The sequence below is a fragment of the Rhopalosiphum maidis genome, chromosome 4, assembly GCF_003676215.2.
Source record: "Rhopalosiphum maidis isolate BTI-1 chromosome 4, ASM367621v3, whole genome shotgun sequence".
Classification (NCBI taxonomy): Eukaryota; Metazoa; Arthropoda; class Insecta; order Hemiptera; family Aphididae; genus Rhopalosiphum; species Rhopalosiphum maidis.
The window spans coordinates 23,093,515-23,118,324 of record NC_040880.1 but is presented as its reverse complement, the minus strand read 5'-3'; the positions used below and the strand labels follow the sequence as shown (position 1 = coordinate 23,118,324).

General features: G+C 23.8%; 2 protein-coding genes across 3 annotated transcripts; one reads left to right on the top strand and one right to left on the bottom strand.

Annotated features, from left to right (window-relative positions):
• Positions 1–1,478: 1,478 nt before the first annotated feature.
• On the bottom strand, positions 1,479–10,798 carry LOC113548179 (cyclic AMP-dependent transcription factor ATF-6 alpha). Of its 2 annotated transcripts, none has more exons than XM_026948916.1 (14): positions 9,231–9,432; positions 5,880–5,923; positions 4,857–4,983; positions 4,694–4,800; positions 4,442–4,616; positions 4,312–4,377; positions 3,778–3,989; positions 3,569–3,709; positions 3,341–3,483; positions 3,074–3,274; positions 2,479–2,658; positions 2,172–2,395; positions 1,928–2,062; positions 1,479–1,820 (listed from the first exon to the last, which is right to left on the bottom strand). In XM_026948916.1, the coding sequence occupies exons 1-14, from the start codon at positions 9,286–9,288 to the stop codon at positions 1,723–1,725; spliced, it is 1,911 nt and encodes a 636-aa protein (XP_026804717.1). In that variant the 5' UTR covers positions 9,289–9,432; the 3' UTR covers positions 1,479–1,722. The 2 variants fall into 2 exon arrangements, with proteins under 2 accessions (XP_026804717.1, XP_026804718.1); XM_026948917.1 differs by lacking the exon at positions 9,231–9,432 and adding an exon at positions 10,662–10,798 and having other exon boundaries at positions 1,480–1,820.
• A 358-nt stretch (positions 10,799–11,156) lies between these two features.
• On the top strand, positions 11,157–24,810 carry LOC113561339 (rap guanine nucleotide exchange factor 1-like). The gene is given in 20 exon segments (XM_026967686.1): positions 11,157–11,343; positions 11,443–11,599; positions 16,876–17,126; positions 17,236–17,523; positions 17,599–17,819; positions 17,883–18,093; positions 18,158–18,275; positions 18,851–18,990; positions 19,080–19,176; positions 19,179–19,292; positions 19,900–19,923; positions 20,090–20,270; positions 20,343–20,489; positions 20,822–21,003; positions 21,374–21,548; positions 21,611–21,973; positions 22,714–22,790; positions 22,793–22,991; positions 23,502–23,633; positions 23,696–24,810. Coding segments are annotated over 19 exon segments (3,105 nt in total). The 5' UTR covers positions 11,157–11,343; positions 11,443–11,544; the 3' UTR covers positions 23,826–24,810.

The following is a 24,810-nucleotide window of genomic DNA, read 5'->3' as shown; positions in this document are numbered from 1 at the left end:
CATTGCAAAAAATTATAGTTGGCTATTGTTTTTTTGTTTTTTAATATTTAGAATAAATAGTTAGATAGATATCATCTTTCATTTTTAATATAATGTGTGAAAGAAAATTATAAGTTTAACTTTTATTTTTAAATTTTATCTTATGAAAAAGTTCATCATATTTTTATTTTATTTTTCTTATTAATTATTGCTTTTAATACTGAAATAACGGTTTATTTCATAATAAATATGATTGAATTAGATAAATTCATGATTAATATCTACATACCTACATCAAATACATTTAACATTAAAACAATATTTATAAATATGTTTCATTTATTAGCTTAAAATACATACAAAACAAAAATCACTCTTATAATACAATATCTATTTTATAAAATTTAAAAAGGAAAATAAATCATAATAATACATAAATAAATATAGGTAGTTGAATCTTACTTAAAACCAAAACAAATAAAATAATCGACCACATTTTTTTAAGGAACTATTACAGAAATACATAAACAATTTTTTTTTAACATAAATTAAAATATAAAATAAACAAATCTAAATAAAACACAACCTTGAAAAATTCCCTATTATTTTGATCATAAAATATTTATAAAAATGAGTTAAAAATACTGTTAAATTAATTCATAGTAAATTATTGCTTGTTTATAAAAAAAATTTAAACAACTTAAGAATATTATAAAATTACAAACCAATCTAAAATTTAATATTTTCTAATACATTTTATTTTTGGAATAGTATACTATAAAATCAAAATAAATAATAGCATTTTACAATGATAATAGTCAATATGACAAATATAAAACCATAAATCCATGTAGATTATTTACATTAAATGATTCAAATGTAAAATAATAACTTTCATCAACAGTCATTAGTTTATTATTATTATTGTCTAAGCTATATAATAATACAGTAATATAAATAAATATAAACATAATAAATCTATATTTTAATGATATAATTAAATTTGATAAGTTTCGTAGATTTAATAAAAGGACATTTATTGTGGATATATATTACAGTTCCTTTTAAAATACTGGTAAGAAGGGACTGAGAGTATGAAAAAGTATGAAAGCAATAATCATTAAATATAAACCACATTTTGAATAAAGTTTAGATTACTAAAAAATCTACAAAATTTGAAGTTCAAATATTATTATTTCTATGAATTAACAATCTAAACAATCCAGATTACAATACAATACAATAATATTAAATATAAAACATTCAGAAGACTTTGACTATGATGTTTATAAGTAATATCTTTAAGATAAACCAATTAAAACATTGATTTAAATTAAAATTCCTAATAAATTAAAAAAAATTGAAGTTATTATAACTCAGTTATATTACTATAATAAAACTCTAAATAATGAACTATCTATACAAAAAAAGTTTGAAAAATATCAACAAACAAGTCTATTATAATATTAAATGTAAATATACATACTAAAAATTTAATTTTTTTTATTTCACTGCATATACAATATGCTAAATTATGAACATGGTACTAAAAATTAATTGATTAAATCATATATCAATAGTTTGACTTTTCAATTGAATGCCACTTTTTGTAGGAATTGGTAAACACGACAATTCATATTATTAGTATATTATAGAATATCCAAGTTTTTAAAGAAAAAATTGCTTTAAACTATAAGAGAAAATGGTTGAGATATGATTTCTGATTTTAAAATACATGTAAAATTAGTAACTTGGAAGTTCATGATTCATTTTGCTAAACATTGAACCAGAATAACTTTGTCGTACGAAATAGGGCTTGTGTGCTATATTGTTTCTATGGCCTGTAAAAATAAGTATTAAAAAAAGGTTTAGTTTCATAATAAAAGCCATTAAATAAAAATAGCATATTTAGTAAAATTATTTTATTTAAAATAAAATAATTTAATACCATTGTGCTGTTTTAAGTTTGAAGAAACATTATTTTTAAACTCATTATTATGTCTTAAGTGAGTATCTCGAATATGTAATGTTTTTGTATCAGTTACTGCACAATCAATTTGAATCATAGTGACAAAATCAGAACCTACAAAAAAGTTAAATGTAAGTACATAATTAATATTTATATTTGAGATACATCAGAGAATTTATATAATCTATTACAATATTGTATAATTTAATAAATTAATTCTTACCATTTGATGATAGAGTTGGAAAAACAAGTGACATCTTTGGTCGAAGGGTAGTATTAGAGGCATTATGACTAGCTGGTAATAATAAATGATCACCAGAAAAAGATACAACATAGAATGTATCATCTTGCCTTTCAATGGAATCAAATAAACTTTCTTTACTATCTAACTTCAACTGACCGAATATTTCTATGAAATCATTGTTAAATGGAATATGCTTTCTTTTTCTATGAGTTAAATATTATTAAAATATTTAGATTTAATTGGAATATTAATTTTATATCATTTACTTAAAATGTAATGCATTTACTTAAAATTCCTTTTGTGAGTTCTTTCCATTTTTTTGTCTTTGTTTCCAATGGATTCATTATCTTTGGAATGTTCAATAGTTGTACTTATAATTGGAGGTTCAACATAAACCATTGATAAATTATCATTCAACAACTTCAAATTCTTTGGTTCTATCCATTTTCGAAGTTCACTATCAATTCTAAAAATAAGAACAGTTGATAATTTTATTTCCAGCTTAGATTTATATACAGTAGAATCCGTTTATTTGGGATACCATATTAAGGGGACAACCGCTTAATAGGGATAGATTGCATAGTCCCGAACAAATGTATCGGTTTATTAGTATTTAGTTATTTGGTTAATTAGGACAGTCGGATAATAAGGACAAATAGGTTACCGCTTAATGTGTTTCATTTAAGCGGATTCTACTGTACATCATAAACACAATGAAAAACAAATTAAATTAAAAATCTTCTATTTTTATGCTATATATTAAATATTCTTATCAAGTAAGTACTCAACAATAAAATTATACATCACACAAAAATAAGACTTTTAAAAGTTGGTAAACAAATACTTAATATAATCTATTTAATTAAGATAATTTTACTAACCTTTTTGATTCAGATACATTTATAAATGTTGGACACATCAAATGTTCAGTAGCATTCAACGACGAATTACTGTCTTCAAAATCATTGACCCATAATAGATTTCTGCTATGAAAGTTTATGTTTTCAATATTTTTTGTATTGTAATTTTCACCAAGATTCATTTGCATTTGTGATTTATCGAATTGCCTTACATTGAAAAGCCTAAGTAAGTAAAATTATTTCAATTTAAAATATTAATATATATTATAATTTATTATCAGTAGTTACCCTGAAGGTACAACATTTAAAGAAATCATTAAAACTACTGATAATATAGCTGTGGCTTTTTTGGCTTTTTTGATAATAGGTCTATCTGTTATTGAAGATAATTTGTCGAAAATTTTAAGCCGTTCTTTTAATGCTGAATTTTCCTAAATAAAAGAATAAATTGTTTAGTAAAACTAATAGAATATATTTGTTTACTATAAAGTTTAAAACTTATTTTAATTGACAAACAATTTTCAATTCCAGATTTTCTTTTTCCAATATACATATTTTTTCTTCTAATGATGTTACATATTCTTTTTTCTTTTTACGAGATAAGCTTGCTGCTTCTCGATTTCGTATCATACGTTGATGTCGTTTAATTGCACTTAACTAATATAATTCACACAAATAATATATTATTAAATATACTTTGTTTATTTGAATAATAAATGTTTTACTTGATTATATTGTAAAGTAGTAGTAGAATTTTTAGACTTTGCTGAATCAATATCAACTATTGGCAATGTCAATTGAGTATTAACTTCTGATGTACTTGATACTAATGGTATTGCAGTTGGTATATTCAAATCAATTTGTTTTTGTTTTTGCAATTTCGTAATTTTTGAAAATTGATCTGGAGTTAGTATAATCTTTCGTGGAAGAGTTGATGCTAAAAATTAAGTATATTGAAAACATATGAGTTATGTTTTTATTATGCATTTGGCATTTAGTCACTAGGTATTTATTAGTATTTTATGTCATATGTAAAATAAAAAATGATTATAGTTTAATCTCCAAACATAAATATATTACTTTTTATTCATCTTTTAATATATCAACAAGGTTTTACAAAGTAAAAGAATATTTTACTTATTCTGAAATGGTTTATTTAAATATTATTAAAAATTTCCTATGATTATCACTTAATTTTGAGACTAAATGCCAAGAGACTTTTTTTTCTAGTAAAATATTATTATAATACTAATTATTACCAAATGATTTTGAAATTGTAACTGGTGATTGATTAGTTTGATCAGTCAGCATTGAAGAAACATTGACTAATAAATAAAATAAAATAAAAATTAGAAACGCTATTTAAAATTGATTTTAAAAATAATTTACAATTGTTATTAGTTCTAGTAGCTGCATTGAAATTTGGTTTAATTGGAGTTGGAGATATTTTCAGTTTTGGTAATGTTCTACTTCCATTCGTAGATTTTATAGTAAATACTGTATTAGTATCACAAATTATTGTATTTTCATTACTCATATTTGGTGATAATATTCTTGGTAATATCTTTTAAAACAAAAACAAAAACAAAAATAAGAAAAATATTATTATTACTTGATATATAAATATATTTTATCAAGTACTTGGTTTGAATCAAATGATGATTGTGAATCACCACTTGGCATTGACCCATTAGAAGAAGGAGATGATGGAGGTGATGATTTGAATGAATTGTTTTCCAAATCAATACCTAAAATATAAAAATCAATTATTCTAAAAATAAAAGAACAACTAAAATAATATTACCATTTTCTAAACATGATTCAATGTTCCATTGCATCATATAATCGGTATCTAGATCGCTGATTCCAGTATTAAATTTTATATCATCACCAAAACAAGGTGACAATGGTTCCATTTTAAGCTCATCAAACTAAAATAGAAGAAAAGACATTTTAATTAATAAAAATTATTAATGATACACGAAAAAAATGTTTATTAAATATTTATTAATGATTTTAAATTAAATATATAGAATGATTCACCAAATATTCTCTCCTACTGTTTAATTTAATGATAATTATATTAAAATTCTGATATATGGAATTTTTAAATATACATAAAGACCATATTTTCAAATTCTTGAAATTTTTGTTACAACTTAAAAATAGTTCTGTGGTGGGACAAATTTCTAAATTTAAAATGAGATCCTACCTCTCTTTTTTACAGTAAATGATTTGTTGAATATTTTTTACAAACATTTAAATTAACATATATTAAATTTAAATAGTTTTACAAATATATGAAATATATTTTATGTTGGATCTGATATATGGACCACACATATGATGAATTAATATAAATTACTAAAGTTTTAAAATTAACATAGACCTTATATCTCCTAAACCTATTATCATGGGACTTATAAATTATTCTTGATAAATAAATTTGAAAACTCATTTAAATTTTAATTTTGACACATCAATTTTCAGAAAAATTGTCCACTAAATAATTTACTATATAGTTTTGTATATCCCAAAATACTCTTTAAGTGGTATAAAAATGTTAAGAATTAAAAAAACAGGGTCTTAAAATATATTTAAAAATACCAAAAATCAGTTTTTAGGTAGCTACATTATTGAAGAAATAAAAGAGATGAACAATGGACTGCTTAAAGAACACTTTGTGTATATAAAAATAATTTCATAAATTAAAATATTTTAAAATATTCAGGTAAATAATCATTATATTTAATACTGCATTAGGTGGATAGTTGAAATTATTAGAAAAAAACTATTTATTAATTTATCTAAACTTATATAAGCTTACCTCAAAGAGTTTATCCTTAGGTTCAACTAATACATCCATCATTCCTAAAAAAATATATAAACACAATTTTTTATTTTTAAGTATGCCTTTAGCTTATAACATAATTATTTTATTAAGCAAGTTATTACTAAGTGATTATCAATATAATTATATATTAACTATCAGTTGACAAAATTTAATACAAAATCTCATAAGTTTTTTTTACAGCTGTATTGAGCTATATTTTGCTTAAGCATTAGAACCAATGTTCACAAAATGCATCAATATTATGAAAGTTTGAAAAGTATTTTGAAATTAAAAAATTATAAGGTCTTTTTTAATTTTAATAGCTAAAACTTTAAAATAAAACACAAAACTTCTCATAAGAATATGGTTTATACTAAAATTAAAAAATTAAATTAATTTTTTAAAACCTAACTTGTTTCTATATACATATAAATTTCAAATTTAGACAAAATTAGATATTAAAAAAAAAGAAAAACAATTTTTAGTTATTTTGTTGTTTCAAATATATTTTTCCTGGAAATTTGAAACTTTAAGAGTCTTACTTATGTTAGGTATTATATTTTAATGTTGTATACAATTAAATTATCAAAAGATTTAATTTTATTAAATGTATTGCCATTATTTTATATCACGAAACTATTCATATTTCACACCCTTTTACGGTAGATTGGTAATCTGTAACGATAATACCTACATTATAAAAATATATACTATTATAACAATTAAAGATTAATCATTGAAATGTGTTCAACCAAAATTAATTCAAATTTCCTTATTAGTATTAGTAGGTAAAAATATAAAAATAAATTACATTAATAGCAATTAGCAACAAAAATATATTTCAAAATATACTTGCGTTATTATAAATCTGAAAGCTCGTCATCAAAAGTATATTTTTAAAATAGTGAATTACTATAAATAAGAAAGAACTATTAATAAAATAGCCAAACAAATATAATTTCCGAAACACTAGTTGTAATAATTCATTGAAAAACCATAGATAGTTGATCTATTATATTAATACACATAAAAACGCCTTTTTTCAAGCTGTTGAAAAAATTTTATTTTTGAAAAGCTCAAAAATTGATTAAAAGATTTAACATAGATCATACATAGTTTTTATAGCTATCATATAAAATATCGAAAATATGTAGTTACAATTTTTCTTTTAAACATCTTAAGTTTAAATTTTTATAATTAAGAATTCAAAATTCAAAATTCCCCATAAGTTTCTTACTAATATTTATATATATATATATAATTGACATATTATAATAGTAACTTTAAAAATCTTGTAAAACAAAATTCCATAAACAATTTCAAAAATAAAAGTTGCGTTTACGTAGGTATGTTCAAGCCCAGATTAAGGGGGGACAAGGGGGCACGATCACGGCGCCCATTGATTTTGAGGGCCCATCTTTATATCCAAAATATACATTTTTAACGCGTTTAAAATAAAAAAATATTTTAGTAGGTATAGTAGGTAATTAATAATTATAAAATAAAAATCGTCTTAATTTTATATCTCGAAAAATTACTAAATTATAGTAAATATAAAATTGATATTTTAATAACCGATAGCGTATACATATTAGTAATAATTTTTGATATTAGGTATTCTTGATCTATTCACACGAAGTACCCATATACAATAATAAAATTATTTTATAAAAAATCATTGCAAGAAGTATTCCTAAATATTTTTATTGCGGCTCTTAGAACTTAATTTATATTTAACTATCTCAGTGGCCAATTGTTAGACCGAAAGAGCATTTTCCAAGTTAACAAGAATAAAAAATAAAAATAGAAAAAGCCTTGGACTCAAGAAAATAATATTGTATTTAGGTAATTATATTTTGCAATTTAAAACTATACAACAATTTGCAAAAGAAAAAGCAAGGAAAAAAATTTAAGATATTATTTTTTTAGTAACAAACATAGCGTTTTTAGTCATATATAATATGTATAGGTATAGTAAATTATATATTATATAATTATTAATTTATATAGCCTTATATATATATTTTTTGTATTGTACAAAATTATACAATAATATATATAGTCTTTAAAATGTGATACAATTTTATTGAAGTTAAAGTTTTAAGGGGGCCCGCTAAGTTTATGGTATCCTGGGGTCCAATCGATCCTTAATCCGGGCTTGGGTAGGTTTCATTGTTAGATAAATCAATAATTTATTGTTCACTAATTAATAATTATTGTCAATTTTGTAAATAGAAAAATTATTCGAAAACAGTTAGTAATCTATCCGAAGTGAAGAAAAAAATAATGTCATTTAAAAAAAGTAAGTTATACTACGCATGCGCGTACAGAAAGGGTTAAAAATTTGAAATTTTTTCAGAATGTGTACATATTTTCCATTTGGATACTTTCTTTCACTTCCCCAAAACCCCATTCTAATCCAATGTCATGCAGCTGCGATATTTATTTGTACCAGGAATTGTGATTAAGGTATTAATATACTTCAATACTTGGTATGGTAGTTGGTATATAATACACAGTACATATAAAGCTTGTTGAATCAAATTATCTATTATTATGTGTTTTCAATTAAATTTTAAAAACATTTAAACATTTAATAAAATACATTAATTTAGGCAAAAATTGTATTGCAAAATCATGGAAAATAAAATAAAAAAGTGTAGTAAAAACATAACAAGTAATGTCCTTGAACTCGAGGTAATATCATATAAGCGGGTCATTGATCCTATATATAAATCCTTGTACTAGCGTGAGGAACACTGCGGTGAATACAGTAGTACTACCTACTACACTATCACTTAACTCGGAAGTAAATGGGCGGCAGTTTTTTACTTTTAATTTAAAAACTGAATATTACCTATAATTATTAATTTATATGATTAATAATTACAAAAATATACGACTATTATATGCAATGTAATATCGTACGTCAATTTTTCTTCGAACAAGATATTTTATAAATTAAAATACGAATAACAGACACTATTATAGAATATATTATATATTATAAAAATATTATTAATTATTCAACAATTTCAATAATTATCTATATTTTAATGTAATAGGAAAATTACTTTCAATATTATATATTATATACTAAAATAAAAATAAAAACGCTTAATGAAATGTTTTCAACATTTATAAATCAATCTCTATACTTGAGACACAATAGGTAGGAATGGTAGGATAGCAAATCATATAATTCTTAGAAGTATAATAATTAATAAATATTAAATATTTTTAGTAAGCCCAACACCAATTACGGTTAGCGAGAAAAAATTATAGATTATTACCATTACCCTAGGTACTAAAGTATTCCTTGTAAAAATAAAAAAAAACTCTTACCAAATTCGTCATAATACCAAGGCAAAGTAGAAATATCACTAGGATCTAATATTGACATGACTTATATTAATTTAAAATGAATCAATAATATATTTAGATAAATGTCTATTGATTTTTCGAGTACAAAAACATAATCGTTATTTTAATTACTTAGTTTTTATCGTAAAATAAAAAATTAATGATCGTCTTTAATATTTTATACAATTATTATTATTTTTATTAATTCAAAATAAATATTGAAACTGACAACTGCTAACAGCAGCAATACATATGCCGGCTTCGATAATAAACATAGTCTCCAATTTTTTACGTTTTAAAAACACAACACACGTTGATTTTGTTCAGTGTAGCCACTAAATATTTGACAATTATGTTTTTTTTGCGAAACATACGTTTTTTAATATCAACTGGTCAATCTTTATAATATGTATATGCTGCATATAGGTAATTAATAATTAATCTACATCATGAATTTGAAATTAACGTTTGACAAATCGTAAAATATTCGACGACTAAAATTAAAATATAACGTATAATTAGATGGATATGTTGTTTTTATTTTATTAATATTAAAAAAAAAATATAATTTTTAAGAAAAAATGCTAAAAAGTATAATCAATATTAAACGATAAAATCATCTAGTCAAGAAATTCACACCTACCCTTACTATAGACTATAGAGTCTATAGAGTCCATAGTATAGACAATAATACAATGACTTTTAAACTATTTTTTTTATAAATAATTATATAAAATCAATCAATAAGATTACATTTGATAATCAGTAATAAAGTATTTTTACTTGAATCACCTATAAATTAAATATTAAAACTATATAGACAATAAATATTTTTATTATAAAACAATTTTTAAATTTTTTTATATACAATTTGCAGATATTGTATTATTCTTAATTTTCCAACTTGTATGTATAGGACTAATACTAATTACAAAACTGCATCAAGTGTAAAGTTAGGGAATGTTAAGATTAATTTGAATTCATAAAACCAATAAATAGGTTTGTCAAAAATCAATAAAAACATTTACAATTATGTAAAAAGCGGGTAAAAATATATAAAAGATTTTAATTTCGGGAATATCTTATAGATTATTAGACATTACTACTATAGAATAACTTAATGGCAGTGTTGGCTACTAAAAGTGCTCAACGCCCGCTTATATATTTTTATGAACTATAATATCATAATTAATTTTGTTTATAAGATGATTCATGTCATTTAAAATATCATGACAGTAACCAATAACCTGTTGTATTGTTATGCATTGAAAATCATAAATATTTAATTAGTCAATTATTACTTATATTATAAAAATATAAGAATAGTTACCAATTAAAATATTCTACACAATAAAACAGTTGTTGTTTAATATATTTTAAGTATGATAATAATAGACAACAGATATTTGTTACCTGATGAAATGGGATCAGAAGAATAAAAAATGTCTTCGTTCGGCATCAATTATTTAAATTTCAAACTTAATTTCAATAAATTAAATTTATTATTATATATATGAATAAAAAAGTAAGATAATGTATATAAAAAGTAATTTTTGGTAATGATTGATTAGAAAGATTTATAAAAACAAATGCGTATGTAAAATAAAAAACTAAAATTATTAAGTAAACACAAAAAAATAATATTCAATATTATTCATTTTGTTAACAATATCTTAGTGCACATTTTTTAACTATAAACATATTTTACACTTATGTACATACCGTATAGCGTACATACAACAACCTTACTGTACATGATAAATTGATAACATTTGATAGCAAAATGTTTAAAACCAAGGCGTATTGATATCTAAAACTTTCTGTGCTGCTCATACCGTGGTTTCAAAAACAATATTATATGATATTGTGATAATAATGTGATAAAAAGTTTTTAAACGCCAACAAATATCACAATTTTTCATAAATATAGTTCAGAATTAAGATTTTTGAGTTAATTCTTAATGCCATTAGTGTTAGAGTATAAATAATGAATATCTATACAAAGGTACTAATTCATGATGGAACAATATAATTTTTGTACCAGATTGGTTCAAGTAAACAGTCACCATTCAGCGTTTAAGCATAATCAGCCATGGTAAGTGTAGTAGCTTTAGCTTGTTAGTGACTAGTTTCATATCTACATATACCTTTCTTTAATTACATTTCAATTCATTATAATGAAAATGATTATCAGCAATTTGATTGATCATGTTGAACTCAAACGACACATAACATGATCAACAATGTATTACATTCAGTTATGGTTTGTTTCGTCGTATGATTGGTTTTTAACAACATGTCTTCGACGAATAAACATGATTCTGATAAAGATGATGAAATTGAGCAATGTAGTAAGTATTAATAATCAATTATGTAAACGTTGTAGATTGTTTTTGAGCACACGCATGCTTATGTTTACTAAATAAAGTCTTGACAAATCATTAAACACATAAAGTTATTTATTTATTAAATACTTGAATAAATATTGTTTATCAACTAATTACTTTTTTTAAATATATACAACTCATTTTTTGATAATAAGTGTATTCTTGAGGAGATAATATTAAATATGTTGCATAATAAAATGTATCAGCAATATGTAATAAATTAAGTATACAACATTCAGTTAGTTTTTGAATGATTAAGAAACACACTGCGGATCATGGAGATATAATAATTTTACATTAAAACTATGTTTAAATGTGTCAGATCATTTTAATAGAACTTATATAATGACAACCAACTAAAAATCTTGTAAGGTTAAAACCCCTCCAACAACTTTAAAAAAAAAGTAGTCCTAATAAACCTAACCTAACCGTTGGAGCTTAGCCTTCATTTAAAATCATGTAATAACTGTTATTTGTTAGGGTTTATTATACTCCTTTTCATTGCTTACTTTTATGAAAATAAAATTATTATTTTTTATTCTAGTTTAATTTTCTTTTATTATTACTAATGAGTTTAAAAATTAGTAATATAGCTATTACTATTTTGACTTGTTTTAAGTTTTCCTAAAAAAATTTAAAATCAGATACATTAGCATTTTTTCAAATTTTTGAAAATGTAGGTAAATAATATAGGTACTTACATTACATTTTTATTGAATGTGGCCTGTTATAGAATTATCTACATTAAAAAATGAAAATAGATCAGTTTAAAACTTGACAATAAAATATAAAAACTTATAGAACAATAGTCAAATAAAAATATTTTATGTCTATTGCTTTAGTATTATTTATATTGGGGTTGAATATTTGCTTGTTGCGTGTAGGTGCGCTTCATACTATTTTGTACTATATTCATTTTGAATTGATATTGTAAGAGTTTGAAGATTAAATTATCTTGAGAGGGTTGATACTAATTTTGGTAGGGCTAAGCCTTCTCTAGTAATGTATTATATAAAGGACCCTGGGTTGTGGGCAATTTATTTGATTTTTTTTGTGTTCTATTATTATATTAGAAGCAACAACAGCCATCTCACAATAATTGTATTTAACTCACAAGAAACTATCAATAGGCACTAAAAAATATTTATTTTGATCTTCAGTAAAGTTACAAAAATTTGAACAATTAGTGTTGCTTCCTTAGGGATAATTTGTACATTTTCTAAATAATTATAAATTATTTGTCCACTAGAACTAGAATTTATAACCTATATTTGATTTATTAAGGAATTTTTTAGATAATAATATTTATAATAATATAATTGCATAATAACATCCAATATGAATTTTCCTAAGTCTAAATAATTGAAGTTGAACAAATGTTTGCAAAAACATTTAAATTTTTAATTACAGTTGTATATTTATTTATTTTAATAAGTGAGCCCAATATAAAAAACTGTTTATTATTATAACTATACACATAGTAACAGAGTAATATGAAAATAGAATAGAAAATAAAGTATTGGTTAAAATAATTCATAGTAGGAAAATATACAAATTGATAATTATTAAATTACAACATTTTAATTTTAAGTAAAAAACATATGATGTTTAATAGATTGAAATAAATTAAATGCTAAAATATGTATATAGTATTATAATTTTAAATTGTATACCTAATTTAATCATATTAATTAATGAAACCATTGTTGACGTTGTTTTTTTATAGCATTTAGTTTTACTTGTAGCAAAATAAAAAAATAAAAATATTACATTTAAATGATTTTACTTCTATATTTTTTATTTATGTTTTAATTTTGCCAGTAGTCTATTAATTAGAAATTATCTTTTTTGACTAGTTTTCTAAATTATTATTTACATTCTATCTTGGTTAAGAAATATGCAATAGCTGTAGTATAAAAATACACATATTTTAAATTATTTGGTTGATTATACTTTAACAAAAATTTAAAAGTATCTACAAATATATACTTGATATATAGCATGGAGAGTTTAAAATATGTGTACTTTTACTTATATATTTTCGCGTGTTTTTATAATTTAAATTGCATATAGTTGGATTTTCAAAAATAAAATATTGTTATTTTAGTTTCTATATATAATTATCTAAAAACAATTATTAATAGAACAGGAAAGAAAGATATTGTATTTAGTATTACTAAAGTAATAAAGTAATGTAACAAATGCATTTTAACAGACACATCATTTAAAATTAACACTACTTTTTCTGATTACAAAAACACGAAAATAAATATTTGGAAACGAGTACCTAGGTAGTTATATAAAAGTTACAGCTTATTAAAGTATCTATGCGGCTATGTAGTTTAAATATTATATACGTCGTGTGACCGTGTGACATGCAATATTATGTATATTTTGCGTATTTCTCGATTTCCTATGATAAACCTGCACTTTCTGTACTATATGTGATCCATTCTCCTGATCCCGATGACTCTCAGATATTCATTGTAGGTAGTTAGGTAATCTTACAAATCAAAGTATCACAATTATATATGACGTCTTTCGGTCGCTCTCTACACCTATTAGCTACAGTTGCAAATTTTGAGGTCCCAGGGATATCTCATTGAATAGAAACTTGGCTCTAAAACCTCCCCAAGATGTAATTGTGCAAACAATCCACCTATGATAGAGAGGGGAAATTGGGTGAGTTTAAACTCACCCATCGGTGGGTTTATCTAAAGGATGTATCTTACGTGTAAAATTAGGTATGACAAGTAATCGCTCTCTACGTTTATCAGCTCAGATCACTAAACTCGACGAGTATAAATAGTATAGATATACATTATATACGCAAGAAGGCAAAACAGCAACAGCGGCTGTTGTAGTAATATTATTGATTTCAGAATATAATAATATTCTAAAATCAATGGTAATATTAATAAATAAGGTTCAGAAGTTGCATGTTATTCTGTATGCTCTCGATTTATTGGTATTCTTTCAGACCAAGCTAGAAATTCGAACAATACGATGGCAAGTTTAAAATAGGAAATTTAAAATACATATTTTGTTAATTTTGGAGGGAAAGTGCATATTATTTATCCAATTGATTTTTATACGCATATAAAGCATACTTAATATTTTCTAAAAAAATTGATTTATTTTCTTAACCTATAGACTATAGGTAGTAAGTATTTTAAATAATATTGAGTACCTATAAAATCCAGTATTATTTTTCGTAGATATTTATTGTTATCGTCGCAGTTGAATATTAATTTGATGACAACGGCACGATTCTCAAAATTTTTTTTATTAAAAAAGATTTTTGTTGAAATTTTGAATTATTTTTTTTGTATAATATATTACACTTATTCATGCGTATATTAAAATATTTCGTGCAGATTATGCCTTTTAGCTCCTATAATTTTTGAGCCTTATTAAATAATAAGTATTAACTAGGTACTAAAATAGTAGGTAGTTCCTGGCGCATGGCCTCTCATAATATTAAAATTGTAAAATTTAAACGGCTGTACCTTTTAAATGAAATATCTACTTGTTAATTATTTCTACACATTTTTCGCAAATTATTTGTAATTAGAATCATAAGTACTATTTATTGAAAAAAAACTTAAAACAGTTTATTTACACTGAAATAGGAACAAAAAAAAGGTTAAATTTTAATGGATTTTTCAAAATATTTGTTGCATTTTAACAAATTGTGTGTTTATTACTCATTTCGGTAGTTAGTGCACGAACTTCCGGATGTATGGCTTTAAATGTATGACCTATTAATTATTTAAAATAAAATAATGGTAGATAACGTAATCGTAATTTCTTTGAAATGGTTTTTCAATAAATTGATTTATATTATAAATACTATTTTTGAATTTTAATGAAACACTTGAATATTTAAATCAAATATTATATTAATAATAATTTTAAAAAGTATGCGTAATTTATCGAAAAAAGTAATTCCAAATTTGTAAGTACATAATTTTTAAAAATCATAAAGGATGGATTGTATTTTTATATCTATGTAGCGAGCTGTGTAGTTACAAATAGTAAAAAAGCAAATAACATAGACAATTTGTGTTCGGTAATTCAAATTTTATATTGTTATTATATCATTTAACAAGACAGAGACAACACATCATGCGAGTAGGACGTCGTATAATTAAATAAATTAAATATATTATCATCTACTTAATACCACGTACCTACTTCAAAATATTTATTTGTATATATTTTTAATTGCGTTATATCTATAACTTATAGGATAAAAATGAGTTTAATATTAACAACAAATAAGTACTTGGTTAGTATTTAAAGGTACTATAATAAATACAATTTAAAATTTAAATCCGTTTATTGTAAAAAAAAAGTTAATAATAATATATTAAAAAGTTACCTACCTATCATTAAGTATTCGAATCCTATTAAATACTAAATTTTCATTTTTAGATATTAATTTTTGTTAAAAATATTCTATTAACTTACATTTACCAGTCAATTTGTTTTGAATCATATTATGTTTCCGTCGGAATTCTGTCCAAACTTGGTTACTCATTTAGTGTCTATATATATTTACCATATACGTACATCCTGTATCTGTATAAAATTAAAACAAATGACTAAGTATGGATAAGTAATAACCTTGATCGTTGATACGGTGTTGTAGACGTGACGTAATAATTAAATAAGTATACAATACTACAATCTATTGTTTTAATGTTTATTTGATTCCATATTTCCAATTTCGTAGGCGCTAAACACGTATTCGTCGAGTATGAAATGTTGAAAACTATTTCCGCGGATTCCGTCAAATGTAAAATTTGTAGATAAGTCATAAGTAGGTACGACAATTGGATAGTTGTCAATACATAGTCTATAAACTAAAGTAATATTAAGATTAACTTGGCTGAACAGTGAGCAGTGAGCACTGAAAGCGAAGTGTGAAACTGCATGTTTGAGACAGTCGGGCGTGTATAGTTATAGTCATTCCACACTCGTCATTCGTGTACGACCGTAGTGTCGTACCCCCCTCATTTAAGTTAGATGCTCTATTTTTAGATTCTTTATCTCTGTAGTCTGTGTACTTGGATCAACGGTCCACAAATAAGTAATAACATAACTGCCTATATTCTGAAGTAGTAAAGTGTTAAATATTAGCTTTGTGCCATATCAAGTATACTTAAAATGTACTGCATTACTGTAGATTTTTTTTTAAAATTATTGTGATATTAACTTGTACTGTTTGTTTTAAGGAGTCGTCCCGGATGAAAAGTACAAAAAATGGAATAGTAACATTGGTAGTGGTAATAAATTTGCTAGACGAGCTCGTTCATTTAAAGAAGATTTATTGGATATTATATCATCAGCAATGCGATCACCTAGTCATAGCGCCATCAGCTCTAGAAGTGGTTCGCCAAAAAATGGTTTGCCAAAGCAAAGACATGCTTCATCTGGAAGTAGTCCTAAGCGGTCCCTTAATGACATCGACTTTAACGTTAGACAAGTAAGTTTTAATTGTATCATTTATTTTTATTTTTATTGATAATATGTAAATTTGGTATTTTATTAATATTTAAATAATTATCTATTTAATTAAAAAATCATTTTTGTAGGTTCAGATAGCCTTAAGACATTTCCTTGATGTAGTAACAAAGAATAAATTAGAAATGTTACCTGGAAATGGTACAGTAGTTTTAGAAACTGTAACAACAATTTGTGGGGTGTTTAAATCATATGATATTAATGAGCAAAGTTCATTGGTTGTATCTGCTTTAAATCAAGTGTACCAAAGTGTAGCACAACTAATTAAGCTATGTGATGATGTTCTCATATTTGGAGAAAAAGCAATCAATACAGATAATGTATCAGATATACTGCGCTTAGTTGAGCTGGCTATTCAGGTATTAAAATAATATAGGCATATATTTTCTGTTATACAGTTATTATTTTAAATTAATATTTTTGGTAAATTTTAGAACTTGGTATCATTAACTAATGATAAACTTAACCATGGTGTACTTAAAACTGTGTACAAAGATGAGGATTCATTAAAACTTCCTGATGAATTGAAGCAAAGAGTTTCTTTACCAGATATACCATTAACACCAAGGGAAAGAGAAATATTAGAACAAACAAGTAATCATTCCTTTGATACAGTTGACTGTAATCCTCCTTCAAAGCCACCTTTACCTGATCGGTAAGATTAAGTGATATTTAATAAAAACATTGTCTAATTATTAACAAAATTATTCCCAAACAGAACATGGTTAAAAAAGACTGACCAAAATAATTCTCCTCCTCCTTTGCCACCAAAACGTCGTACTGGACATAATAACACCAAGCATGCTCTATGTAACTTATCTTTAGAGCCATTAAGCCTTTCGGATAGGTCTTCATCAATTGGTTCACTAGATTCAATTTTAAATGATGATGAAGTTAACATTGCTATGTCCAATGATGATAGTTCTTTTTAACTAGTAAGATATTAATATGATCCATTTATCAAATAATAATATAAAATACTAATTATATGAATTATTAGATGATACCAATCATGTATGTGGCTATTGTAACTGTTCTTCCAGTTCTGCTTCAGTAGACCAAGGCAATGAAAAACGAATATCTCCGTTTTCTGAATATCCACCTCAGCATAGTAAGTGTTTTTTAATATTTATAAAATCTCTAACATTTTATAGGTTCAGTTTAAACTTAAAATTAACTATTTACTTATTTTAAAGAATTTAATCAAAACTGACAAATAACTGTTTTTAAAACTTTTACAACTGTAAAATAACATAAGAATATAATTAATTATTTAGTATGGAGAAACATATATTAAGAGGACATCACACTCACGTGTGTTGTCTCCATGTTATAAATGTACAATACGGAAAATTTTCATTAAATAGAACCAACATTGTGTGTTTAGTTTAATATTAAAGTAAAATGATCTATTGTAAACAGGTGTATACAAAATTAATGCATTTTATACATATTTGTTCATTATTATATGTAAATTATGCTTATATTTTTATTTTCTACTTCTTGATTGGCCTAATAATGTTAAGATTTCTGAAAACAGGTTTGAATGCTATAAATATTACTAATATAAATTTTAAATTACTTTTTTAGACTTAAAATTGGTAATTTTAACACTAAAAGACAGATTGAATTCTTATCCTTCATTTAACATTTTCTTTAATGTTAAATTTTAATTATGTTTATTAGCAATGGTAGAAAAGAAAACTGCATTTATTCATCAGGCATCTAATCAAGTTTGGACACATTCTAAATCCACAACAATACATCAAATCACTAATAGAACTGTAGTATCAAACGAAATTAATTGTTTAACAACAAATGATGAAGTAATTTATTTTTTCATTCAACTTAAAATAAAAATTTGTTTATTATATATTTCAATACAATACCTAAATGGAAGTTTTAATTTTACTAGATTCCACCACCAGTGCCAGAAAAAAAACGAATAGTCAGACAAAGGCTAAGGTCTACTTATGACAATTTATCTATGGATGAAATGGCCACACAATATAACTTCATAGAAATAACAGTCATTGTAGTATCCAAGCCTTAACACATACTGCATCACTTGATAACCCTGCAGTGGATCCTTCAAATCCACCACCTTTACCGTTAAAAAAGAAACATAGTAAGTTATATTATAACATGATTTTTTTACTCAAAGATTTTGAATAAATATATAATATATACATGAGACTTCCATTTATTAACATCTAATGTTTTTTTTTTTTTAACATTAGAGGTATGAATATTAGTGTAATATATTTATGTTAGCAGTAAACAATTATTGAAATACTTTATAATTATTATATTTTAAATATTTGTTAAAAATGAACAAGTAAATAAATAAAATAATTTAATTTTTATTGTACCTCTATAAACAAATATAGTAAAACCTCTAAATACTGTCAACTCGGTAGCTGAAATTTTGTCAACTTTTCAGAGGGTTCAGTTTATAGAATGTTATTAGTTTGTTTCAAAAAAAAAAATATCTACTATTTATAGGTATCTGTTAGAGGTTTTCTCTGTATTCAATTGGTAATTATTATATCTATTTAATTTTAAATATAATCATAAATGAATAAGTTCTTTTTTGTAATAATAAAAAAAATGATCTGTGGTTTATATAAAATTGAATAATTAATAAAATAATTGAAATCACTAATAATTTTCTTTTTAATATGATTATTATTTATGGTAAATCAATTTATAGTTATAAATTTATTTTTCTTTAGTGTTTCATTCGGTGGCATATTCTGGTAAGATGTTAAAAAATATAGGTTTTTTTTTGTGCATGTTAGTTACCATTTAGTTAGAAGAAATTATATTAAATTTAGTTTGAAAATAGTTTAGAGTGAATATAGAATGTTGTTCTTTATTTGAATATTATAATTGTAATTTACTTTAAACATAAAATTATCATAGTAATGGCATACATGGAAATGTTTGGCAATTGTACGCATGGGAATACTACGGAATTTCTACGTCATTCTGTTCATACATACACAATGCTTCATCAAAGTAATTGGCATTCACCTCAAAAGTATCAGAGTGAAATCCAAAGTTATAGTGTTGAAAATTCTTGTCAACAATATTATTTTACCAAGTATGAGACATATTCTTAAATTTTAAATTAAAGAAGTTATTTGAATTAAAAAAAATATTTATATGTTTTCAGTGACTCTGACCCACCTGCATTACCGCCTAAACGAGGTAAAATAATGACATCTCCTTATAGAGAACTGACACCACCTAATACTCCAAATAAAGTATACATAACCGAAGTTATATCAACTCCGATTCAAACTCAATGTTTAGAAATTCAGTAAGAGTACTTAACATATTAATTTATTTCTATTTTTTAGTATAACTATTGGTAGATTGAAGGTTGAACTAAATAAAATATATATTATCAAATTTTACTAGAGTAGTTCTTAAGTAATTTTATGGTTTTAATCTTAATAGTTTACATTGTAATTTTATGTTATTGATCATCATAAAAAAATTGTATATACATTTGTACATGACAAACATTAATTATTAAGTGAATAATTATGATTTTAATTATATTTTTGAACTATGCAATTATTTTATTTTCACCAATATTTAAGTTTTCAACCTATTGAAAAGTTTAACATAACATAATATATTTTATAGGGATGTTACACCAAGTACTACTGAACAACCTTTACAAACTGATATTAGTGAAGTTAACATTATGGAAGAATTAAATGTATCTCAATGGCTATTATTTAAAAAACCAGAAGAAGACGGACCACTTGTTCGTGGTGGGCATGCAGATGCTCTTGTAGTTCATGCAACAAATGCAGTTAAAAATGGTAAAAATTAAAAACTGTATTATACAAAATAATCCACTTAAGTGTCTACACTCATTATTTCATAAAGTTTTATTTGAAAATAGAATTTCATAATATAATATGTATAGATAATAATAGAGTGTAACCATTGGCGTCCATAAAAAATTGTTTGTACCCTGATAGTGTGCGAACACCAATAGTCACACATCAATCAAAAAAATATTATTTTTATGTACCTTTTTTGAAAAATATTTTGCTTTGGAATATGAAACTTAAAATGTATACTAACCTTCAAAATGTTAAAGCTGAAAATATTAGTGAAGACACTATGAATAACTGTATGTATATTTACTATTTATTAACTATTTATAATATTTTATCTTAACTTTAGATTTTATGTATCAAGAAGCGTTTTTAACAACATATAGAACATTTATATCACCTCTAGAATTAATACAAAAACTTTGCATGCGACATCAAAGGTTTCAAAACTCTGGTGATTTAAATAGGCAAAGAGCTGGCCGAGAGTCATTTTCTCTGTTAGTTAGAGTAGTTAGTGATTTAACGTAAGTGAATACAAATTTTAAAATTATGAGAATAAATATTTAAAAGATTCAATTGATTATAGTTTAACAGACTTAGATAATGAAGTGTTGCAAATTCTCATGGAATTTGTATATCAACTATTATGTGCTGGAGATTTAACTATGGCAAAAGCACTCAGAGTAAAACTTTTGGAAAGGTATCAGGCAAAATTGGTGCATAATACTTCAATTAATGCTCTATTACCATCTCAAAATATATACACTCGTCAAGCCACTTTATTAGACTATAAAACAGAACTTATTGCTGAACAAATGACAATGTTGGATTCAGAACTATTTATGAAAATTGAGATACCTGAAGTTTTAATTTGGGTTAAGGAACAAAATGAAGAGCGTAGTCCAAATCTCACAGAATTTACAGAACATTTTAACAAAATGTCATACTGGTATGTATTTTTAAGGAAAATATAAATTATGTTTAATTAATGTATAATATATTGTTTTTCTATACAGGGATTTTTGCCAAGCATGTTCATCTTTATATTTTCTTTAATAATATTTTTTATTGAAATTCTGAGTTTAGGACCATATTTTTAAATACTAAGATTTTTGATGTCTTTATAATCTCACTGGCTATAGTTGTTGAGAATTAATTTTTTTTCCCCGTAAATTGTTAATTAAATGACTATTTTGAAGTTTTTAATATATTTAAATTCAAATCAGTTTTTTTAAAGAATTAGAATGATAATTCTATGATATTGGTTTTGGGAAGTATGGGAGCTATAATTATTTGAACATTTTAGTAATTAATATTTTATAATTGGTAAAAATTGCCTGTAAAGTAAGTAAAGTAAATACTAGACCCAATATTACATCGGTTTTATATATTTGTAAAACCATTTTGAAGGACTTTTTTCTTCAGTATATACATATATATAACTGAAAAACTACTTTTTTGAATTTTGATTTAGATACCTCAAAACTAAAAAAAATTATGTCTTGTTGAAAAAAAAAATTTCTATCGCCATAGATTAATTTTAATAATAATAAAAATTTAAATATTTTAAAATATGACCTTTATATAATATGAAATTTAAATTAATTAATTAGTAAAAGAAAAATTGGACTGAGCATGCTTGATGAATCACCCTGAATCAATACATAAGTAATATTATACTTTTTTTAGGGCGAGATCGCGTATACTAGAACAAAATGAAGCTAAAGAACGTGAACGTTATGTTTTAAAGTTTATCAAAATTATGAAAAGTTGAGAAAGATGAATAATTTTAATTCATATTTAGCCCTTTTGTCTGCTTTAGATAGTGCACCAATTAGACGTCTAGAATGGCAAAAATATATTACCGAAGGATTAAAAGAATACTGTGCACTGATTGATAGTTCGTCAAGTTTTAGAGCTTATAGACAAGCTTTAGCAGACACAAATCCTCCTTGCATCCCTTACATGTAAGACAATTTAGAATATTTAAACATATTAAACTTAAAATCTTATAGGTAATTAATAATCATAATAAGATAATGAACCAACAAAAAAAACAATTGTGTTTACACCAATTTACTTGAGATAAAAATTATTGTTATTTAAATTAATATATCTAGACATGCATATTATAACGATTAAGCTAACCTAATTATATGTAACTACAATAAGTTAGTTGACAAAAACAACAAAGTTATTTTAATACTGGCGTGTCTGGCCTTATGAAATAAAATATACAATGTAAATATTATCTTTTATATTTTTTATTAGTAGTTAAACTAAAAGAATTTACGAACCACTTTTACAACAGTTATCTAGCTTACATGACTAAGATTATTTTGATAGCATTGAAATATTCAACAATATACATTATTAAAAAAAATGTATTCGAAAAAATTAAATTTGTTATACAATTAAGTGTATTGTATTTCCTTATTTAAATATACATCAACATTTAAAAAACCTTTTTATTTCAGAGGACTAGTATTACAAGATTTAACATTTGTACACATTGGCAACAATGATTATATATCAGATAATATAATTAATTTTTCCAAAAGATGGCAACAGTTTAATATTGTGGAAAATATGAAGAGATTTAAAAAAGGGTAATAATATTTTATTACATATCAGACTATGCAAATTAACACTTATTTCAAAATATTTTTAGATGCTATAATTTCAAGAAACATGATCATATCATTGCATTCTTTAACAATTTTGATGAGTTTTTATGTGAAGAAGCCATGTGGCAAATCAGTGAAAGCATTAAGCCTAGAGGAAGTAAAAAAACTACATAGAAGTATATTTAAAAATATGATTTTTAATGTATGTAGCAATTTATATTCAAAGCAGTTTGTGGAAAAACTGTTGTTTTTCAATGATTTTTTGTGTTTTTCCAAATGAAAACATAATCTTCTAGGGCATATATATCAGTGTTTCTCAACCGGTATGTCACCGAGTAAGTCCAAACATATCGTGGGAAGTACTAATATTAAATGACACAAAATGTATACTATATTTACAAAAATTAATAGGTATTATTTTTATTTTTTTTTATCGAGTGTCACAAAATATGAAAAATGTTAATAGTGTGTTGTCATAATACAAAGGTTAAGAAACACTAATATAGATTATTGAATTCTCTAATAATTGAACGGTTATATAGATAAAGGTGTCAAATTAAATGTTTTGAAAAAAAATATGATGTTGTGTCATGTTTGTTACAACGTATGATTAAATTAAAGGTTAAAAAAGTTTTAAAATGTCACTTGACACCTTCATCCATTCAACCATTCAATTGGAAAGTAAAGAATACATAATGTACCTTAAAATTTAATATTTTTCTAAGTGTTTAGTAATTGATAAATAATTTGTCATAAAATAATATATTTTAGTGCTCCAACTTATTCATACTAAAGTTCACTGTGTACAACAATTAACGAAAATTTCAATATATACTAACTTTTCACACTTTTAACTTTCACTAAGAATTCATGATTTACTTATGTTGATTTTTTCGATTAAGTTTGATACATAAATGTTAATACTTTAAATTTTAATGCAAAGTTAACACAGTTTTAAAAAAAAAAAATTAATGAGCACTTCCAATTTTAAAAATAATGTTAATACTAATTTATCAATGCACCACTTTGAATTATTATGTTATCATAGCTCATGATTAATCATTGCTTTCATATTTGGAAAAATAACAACCCACAACTTGCGTTATAGTAAGTGAAATGAAACAAGCTCTCGTACATCCAATCTGCTTTTAAAATTACT

Coding starts and splice junctions, on each gene's coding strand:
- LOC113548179 (XM_026948916.1), bottom strand. CDS start 9,288: ATGTCAATATTAGATCCTAGTGATATTTCTACTTTGCCTTGGTATTAT. Junction 4,801..4,856: donor TGAATCATGTTTAGAAAATG/GTAATATTATTT, acceptor TTTATATTTTAG/GTATTGATTTGGAAAACAAT. Junction 3,484..3,568: donor AAAATCTGGAATTGAAAATT/GTTTGTCAATTA, acceptor TCTTTTATTTAG/GAAAATTCAGCATTAAAAGA.